This window comes from Balaenoptera ricei, chromosome 14 (genome assembly GCF_028023285.1).
Source record: "Balaenoptera ricei isolate mBalRic1 chromosome 14, mBalRic1.hap2, whole genome shotgun sequence".
NCBI lineage: Eukaryota > Metazoa > Chordata > Mammalia > Artiodactyla > Balaenopteridae > Balaenoptera > Balaenoptera ricei.
This window is the reverse complement of record NC_082652.1, coordinates 15,639,065-15,647,074: the sequence shown is the minus strand read 5'-3', so window position 1 is coordinate 15,647,074 and position 8,010 is coordinate 15,639,065. Positions and strand designations below refer to the sequence as shown.

The window sequence follows — 8,010 nt, the reverse complement described above, 5'->3', positions numbered from 1 at the left end:
GAACATTGGGAAGATTCTGGATCTATTATGACGGTGAAGCCAACATGACTTTCTGATGGCTTGGGTGTAGAGTATTAAAAAGAAAGCAAGCCAGGGATGACTCTGGCATTTGGGACCTCAAAACTCTCAAGACGTGGGTTTGTTTTCTTTTTGACCTGACCAAGTCCAAGTTGACTAGTACATGAGTCAGATGACTTCCTCTAGTAGAAAGACCCTGGATTGGAGTTAAGAGCTCTGACCCTCCCTCCTGGATATGTGGTCTTGCATCAACAATGAATGGGAGGAACACGGATTAAAGGGAGGAAGTTCTTCCCTCTGATCCATTTCTGCCACGAGGGAGCTGTGACAGTTTCCCTCTTGGGGCCTGAAAGTCCCCATCTGGAAAGCGGAGAAGCTGGATGAAGTTCCGTTTCTTCTCTGTATCCCCCAGAGTGCTTGGCATAGACCAGGGCCCTGAGAAATAAAGGGTGATTGAATGACTGTTTGCATGATGTCCTTTCTGGGCTGTTGTTTTCCAGGAGCACTGGGCTTCTACCATGACTGACACCGTGTTCAGCAACAGCTGTAGCCGTTGGATGTGTCCCAGTGACCGACCCCAGCAATCAAAGTAAGTCGCTGGGTGTTCCTGGGAGTTGTTTGCTTTGGGGCAATGAGGTCCTGATCTACACTTGAAGGAGGAGAGGAATAGCAAGGAAAGAAATTTCCTTCCCTGGGGTGGAGGAAAAAGAACCTAGTGGGAGTTTGTTGTGGAAACTTCACTGATTTTACTTCTTTGCAAGGTTGGAGTAACAAGATTAAATTCTGAGCTCCATGCCCTAAATGAGAGGTGGCTTGGTGGAATGGAAACAGCACTGACCTGGTGGTTAGAATCAGACTTGGTTCTGGTTCTAGATCTGAGCTACTCTGGGTGAATCTCTTTCCCTTCTTTGGGCCTTGGTTTCGTCATCAATTAAATAAGGAAGTTGGACTAGATCAGAGATTGCAAACTGGCAGGCCACCAGCTGACTCTGACTTGCAGAAATGTGTTTTTTCTTTTTTCTTTTTGGCCTGATCATTTAAAAATTGGGAAATTTCACATACTCTTTCCAGTAACTATTATACCTGAATCAGTGGTGTGCTGGATCTGTACCATGGTGGTTCCTTAGAGCTGATGTTAAATTTTCAGGAATTTTTGCAAGTCAGTTGTTAAACATGGCCAGAATTAAAAATTAAGTTGTATAGTTTTACAATTAAATTACATTAAACACAAAGGTGGTGAATACTTAACGTTAATCACTTCTTAATTTTTTTTAACATCTTTATTGGAGTATAATTGCTTTACACTGGTGTGTTAGTTTCTGCTTTATAACAAAGTGAATCAGCTATACATATACATATATCCCCATATCTCCTCCCTCTTGCGTCTCCCTCCCATCCTCCCTATCCCACCCCTCTGGGTGGTCACGAAGCACCGAGCTGATCTCCCTGTGCTGCTTCCCACTAGCTATCTATTTTACATTTGGTAGTGTGTATATGTCCATGCCACTCTCTCATTTCATCCCAGCTTACCCTTCCCCCTACCCGTGTCCTCAAGTCCATTCTCTATGTCTGCATCTTTATTCCTGTTCTGCCCCTATCACTTCTTAATTATTTTACTATGTTTTGTTATTCTCTATGTTATTTGTGCCTATGATACCTGTATGGTGAAATACTATATAATAGTACACTACTGCATGTTTCCTCCCAGTTCTGCATTTAGTGACATCATATAGGTACTCGAAATCAGCCACAGTGGGGCTTTTTCTCCAGAGGTTCAACTGTTAAACATTTACCAGCACACCACTGCCTGAAGACCTTTACAATCTAAGTCTATTGTTTATCATCCCTGCAGATTTTCACTCAAAGGTCTTGTTTTTTAAACGCTTGGTAATTTTTTATTGTGAGCTCAACCTGTGAGAATCCTGGGGATCTACCATGGGAATATTTTCTTCAGAGAGATTTGCACTTGCTTCTGCCAGGAATCAGGTGTGCTGCTCACCCAGGATGTGACCTGAGCTCCCTTAGAGGGTCCTGGCTCAAAGTGGGGGTCTCAGATTCAGCTTCCTCACCTTGTTAGGAGCTCAGAGTCAGCCTCTGGAACATAATGCTGGTATTTACATTGGCTTACTGCTCACAGCTCCCTGTTCTGGATTCAGTTTGCTGGGTTTTCTTTTTCTTTTTTAAAAAATTGCCTCATAAAGGTATAATTGATTTACCTCCAACAGTACAGTTTGATCATTTTTACGCATATGCGCACACTCATTCCCCTTTGCAGTCTCTCCTTTCTGCCCCTCCCTCTCCCCACCCATCCCTAAGTAATTACTAATCTTCTTTCTGTAACTATAAATTAGTTTGCATTTTTTGGAATTTCTATAAATGGAATCATTCAGTATGTACTCCTTTTTTGAGAGATGTCTTCTTTCACTTGGCATAATTATCTCATGATCCATCCATATTGTTTTTCATATCAATAGTTTATTCCTTTTTATTGCTAAATAGTATTTCATTGTGTGGATATACCACAATTTGTTTATCCATTCACCTATTGATGAACATTTGGGTTGTTTCCAGTTTTGGGCTAGTACAAATAAAATTTGTATAAACATATACTTTCATTTCTCTTGAGTAAATACCTAGGAGTAGAATGTCTCAGTGGTATGGATAGTAGGTGTATGTTTAACTTTTTAAAAAACTGCCAAACTGTTTTCCAAATTGGTTGTACCACTTTAAATTTCCACCAGAAGTGTACAAGAGTTCCATCTCTCTTCCTCCTCACCAACACTTGATATGATTAGTCTTTTCCATTTTAACCATTCTAATGTGTGCATAGTGGTATTAGTTTTGTGATTTTAATTTGCACTTCCCTAATGACTAATGATGTTGAATGTCTTCTTTTGTAATTTTGCCATTCGTATAACCTCTTTGTTAAAGTGTCTGTTCAAATACTTTGTCCATTTAAAAATTGGGTCCTTTATCTTCTTGTTATTAAGTTTTCTAAGCTTTTTGTCATGTGTTGTAGATAAAAGTCCTCTGCTGGAGACACATTTTGCATGTATTTTTCCTGGTCTATGACTTGCATTTTCTTTTTCGTAACAGAGTCTTGAAGAGGAAAAGTTTTTTATTGTGATGAAGTCTGTTTTGTTTATTTGTTTTGAAGTAGGGAGGGTTGTTGGAGAATTCCCTTATTTTCTAGCAATCCTAGGGTCTTTTGGAATATTTAGTGCACTCATATTCTTGAAGCAAAAGTCCCTATTTACTACTTCTACCTAAAACCTCCTCTAGTTCTACAAGTTTATAGTTTTGAAGACATTATTGATCTCTGTTGGTTTCCTTTTTGAAAGGAAACTTCTAGTTTCCGAGCCCTTCCCATGATGTCCTCTTGAAGCCAGCCTTACTTGGCAGACAATATTCCATCAGCCAAAAATTGTCTCTGTAAGATAAACAGTTGCCTGAAGGTGAATGGGGTAAAATATTTATTTTATTTAAGAAATGTCAGTTAATTAAAACCCATCAGAGTTTACTTTAGTCGATATGAAGCCAAACAATTTGCCTTACAATTAAATTAGAATTATTCAAACAGTCTGGATGCAGTTTCATTCAAGTGCTTCTGGGCTCCTGTGAAACATCTTGGCATTCTGAATGCATCCAGCTGGCTTGATTGCTACTGCATTTTCTTCAGATGTTAAAATTATTTTCCAATAAATGCTAATGGGTAAATTATAGTCATCACACATGCTATCTAGTCTGCAACAGTGATGATGTGCTAATGCAGACGCTTCAAATGTCTTTCTCCAATAAATTAAGAAATCTAGTCTTAATTAACTGCTGGCTAGCCAGATACACTTTACTGCCTTTGTGATTTCTCTCAGTCTCCTTGAATCTGACGATGGTGTTTGGAACACAGTTGTGGTTGTGTTTGAAAGAAGTGAGTGTATCTGTTTCTTGCATCGGTAGGACAGGGCTTCAGCTGTCTTATGTTGTTGATACACGTGGAGAAATGCTGGTCTCCGATAGTTGATACTTCTCTATAGTTTTCAAGTCTGCAAGCCTGAGAGTGCCAGAGATCAGAGGTGGAAACTGAGGCACAAAGAAGAGATGTGACCTGCCTATGGTAGCATGTCTAGTAAGTGGAGAGGCTGGTCTCCTTTTTAGACTGGAAGGACTTGCTTCCCCAAACTGGGGCACTGCGAGTTCTGCTTTTGGATGATCCAGTCACGGTTCAGGGCTCATTGCCTACCTCAATGTGCTCCTTATCCCCCAGTGTTTGAAACAACAGAAACCAAGAATGATGGTGGCCCTGTTATCATTAAGTGATTCCTTTTTAGTGCCAGAAAACATTATTCAAATACATAAATGATCAGATTGGTTAATTAATAAGCTGAACTGATTGGTCACTTTAATCAAGGCTGTGGCTCATACAACCCTACGTTGCTGCAGCCTTGTTTTAGATGTGCTGGAATAAGATAATAATGACTGATAACAAATGGAAGTAGGTCACTGTGATTTAAACAGAACTGTGCGGTTGTGGCATCCAGACAGTGTTTACATTGTTGAGAGATTTTTTTCCCCTAACTTCATTCATTTTGTTCTTTCTCTCCTTTCTTTGCCTTCCTTCAGTGATAAAGAACAGTGAGTATTTTGTAATACTTTTATTTTTCTACAGACTGAATTTTATCTCTTTTCTGATTAAAGTGGCTTGTCCCTAAAGAGAGATGGTTCAAAAAGGAACTAGCATGTTTTACATATCTAAAAACAAATTCCAGTTGTTAAAAAAAAACACATACCCCTCTTGAGAAAGAAAAATAGGAAATTTCAAAAAAAAAAATCTTGATAAAAGGTTGGAAAATATTCCTTAGGGGAGCCCTCAGTTTAATTTTTGTTAGCAATTCGTGGGGTTCAGCAAGCTTATTAACCACCGTGTGCCTCTGTTTCTGCACCAGTTTGCCTGGGAACACTGTTTGTAGATAAAGAAAATATTAACTCACATGACTACTATCATTAATCAAAGATGCTGATGAGCAGAACAGAGCTTGTGGGAAGTTATGTGCTGTACACATGGTCTCTGTCACCTCATGGAAGGTCAGCCTGATTTCCCAGTGAAATGCCTTTGACTCAGAGGTCCTATCTTTGCTCATAACTTTTGTTTTAAATTGGATTCATTTCCTAAATATGCATGACAGATTGGATGCTGGGTCCAACAAATGAACAGTCAGGCTGCAAAGCAGATGGGGCTTTGGTTGTGTGTACACATTGGGAAACTATGGGAGGTCATTTTTACCTTCCCCTTGATGGGGAAGTTTTCACAGAGCCACAGCCAGAGCGCTGAGTCTAGCCTCAGAACACCCAGGTCTGAGTCCTGCTCTGGGACTCAATGTCAGTCTGGCCTTGGGGCACTGCCCTTCACCTCCTTGAGCCCTGGCCATAATGTGGTTATGTTAACCCTGCCCTTCCACCTTCACTGGGAGGTGGTACGGTCATATGAGATGCATGGGAAAGCTTTGTAAACCGTAAAGCACCAAAATCAGAGGAAGGTGTGGATCACAACCTTGCTTTACCCTTGTGTGTATTTTATATATATATATATATATATATATATATATATATATATATATATATATACCTTGTATGTATACATTGTGTGTGTGCATGCATATATGTACGGTGTGTGTTCTACAGTCTCTGTGTTGGCTGGTAAAATTCTGGTCTTTTTATGAATATTGTGAGCATATCATTCAGACATGCTAGGGAGAGATGCTGAGATGTTGTGCGATTATAAATATGAACATCACAAGAGAGAAGTTCATGACTTCAGAGGGTCCCAAGTGCTTCAGGCTTCCTGAATGCTGAAAGCTGAAAGGTAGGGTGTATGTCCATCCTCCTTCCCTCCCTCCTTCATCCTCTCCTTCCTCTCCTCTCCTCTTCCCTTTCTCCCTCCTTCCCTCCCTCCCTTCCTTCATTAACAAACACATATCATGCACTGTGCTAAGCACCAAGAATACAAGGTTAGCCAAACTCTGAGTGGATGTCTAGAAGGGTTTACAAACAAATAAATAGTCAGTCACCAACAAATACACTTTATAGTGCAAGGAGCTATAATAGCAGAATCACAGGGGCCAAGGGAGCACAATGGTGGGCACCTAACTAGACTTTGGGGTCATGATGGGAGAGCTTCCTGGAAGAAGTAATGTGTAAGCTGAGACCATGTAAAGGAGGTACAAGATAGAGAAGAGACAGAGGAGTTCCAGGTAAGGGAACAGCATGTGCAAAGTCCAAATAGGAGAGAGAGCATGGGATTTTAGGAAAGCTGAATGGCACTCAGTCTGGCTTAAAAGATTACCAGGAGCCCGAGATCCCCTTAGCTTTCTGAAGGGAGTCGGGAAACCACAGCATCCTTTTGGCACCCTCTTTAGTCTGTTAGGGGTAAATTTCATCCAAAAGGGCCTTTTTACCAGCAGGGCTTATGTAAACTGTTCTGTGGTGTGGATGCCCCTCCTTCCACCGCCTCCCCTTCAGGATTCATTAAAGTCTCATTCACTGAGCTGTAAAGAGACTTCCTGCTGACACCTGCTTTGGTCGGCATCCTGGGGGAAGGGAGGGGATAAGAAGAAAGGAAAGAAAAAGGATTCATTTTCTGCACACCACCGCTGTTTAATGCTTCAGAGCCTTCGTGCCCTGACAGCATTTCCATCATCCCACTCCTTTTGGGAGTTATAATATATTAATAGAGACATCCGGTGGGTATTTATTACGTGACTATTGTGTGCATGAAATGAAGAATCAAGGTGGGAGGCAGGAAGGAGCTGGGAATCTGCCCTTTGCAGTATTTTAGGGGGAAACATCTGTGAGGGGCTTCCACCTGCAGTCAGGACTAATTTCCTTTTGTGTTAGAGGCCACTGGTGCTGGTTTGTTGGGAGAGTTCCTTCTGACCATCTCTAGATGCACCTAACCAAGTACATTCAGGTCACAGATGAAGCACGTCCAGAATGCTGGTGTCTCGACCCTCTGACCATATTCTCCCCACACAAGAGAATTTCTTAGCAATTCTCCTCCCTCTTCTGAGTGTCAAGCCTCTGGAAGATGAGCAGGTCAACTGCAGTCATCTTTAGACTTCTGTTAGCAGCAAAGTTCTTTCTTTGAATACTATTTTATTCAGAAGCTAAATATATAAGACAGGTAAAGAGTGGCGATGGATAAAGACCTGTCATGGCTGAAAGCATTAAACATACCACGGTGCAACTGTAAGTTAAAATAATACCAAACTGTAAAGTAAATGTAGGGAGTTTAACAAGCTTCACTTTTTTGTTGCCACAGTAGATAGCGTATCAGTTATCTTTTGCTGTGTAACAAACCACCTTAAAACTCAGTGGGATAGAAAAACGATGATTTATTCTCAGGGACCTGGGCTCAGCTGGTGGTTCTGCTGATCTTGGCTGGGCTTGCTCATGTATCAAAGGGTTGTCTGATCTAGGATGGCTGTGGCTGGAATGACTCAGCTCTGATCCACATGCCTCTCATCCTCCAACAGGCGGTCCTAAGCTTTTTGTCATGGTGATGACAGAGAGTAAGAGAGTAAGTAGAAACACACAAGGCTTTTGCAGGCTTAGCCCCGGATGGCACAACATCTCTCCCCTGTGTTTTATTGGCCAAAGTAGGCCATAAGTCCAAGCAGGATTCAGGGGTTAGGGAGAAAGACCCTGACCTTTTGGTGAGATCAATTTCAAAGTCACATGGCAAAGGGCATGGATACTTAGAAGGGTGAAGTATTGAGGTCACCAATGTAATAAACTATATCTCATGATTTTATTAAATATCAAATATTAAATTCTTAAAAAATTTTTTTCTCTCACTCTCTTTGTTTTTAAACTGGCATCCTTGCTTTGCTAGTGTTGGGAACCCAGCATTGCCATCTGGGCCGAAATGAGGATGGCGGGCCTGGTTCCCTACCCACTCTGTCCCTCTACGACCCACTCACCTGCAGCCCTTTGAGATCC

The 8,010-nt window shown here is 41.3% G+C and overlaps 1 protein-coding gene across 3 annotated transcripts in view; it reads left to right on the top strand.

Annotated features, from left to right (window-relative positions):
* Positions 1 to 521: 521 nt before the first annotated feature.
* Positions 522 to 8,010, top strand: part of RPH3A (rabphilin 3A) — a 61,828-nt gene continuing 54,339 nt past the window's right edge. Inside the window, exons 1-2 of one of the 3 annotated variants that reach the window (XM_059894095.1) lie at positions 522 to 607; positions 4,636 to 4,647. In XM_059894095.1, the coding sequence (XP_059750078.1) occupies positions 537 to 607; positions 4,636 to 4,647 (83 nt within the window). In that variant the 5' untranslated portion in view covers positions 522 to 536. The remainder of the gene's footprint in view (positions 608 to 4,635; positions 4,648 to 8,010) is intronic. The other 2 variants (XM_059894097.1, XM_059894096.1) reach the window with 2 other exon arrangements.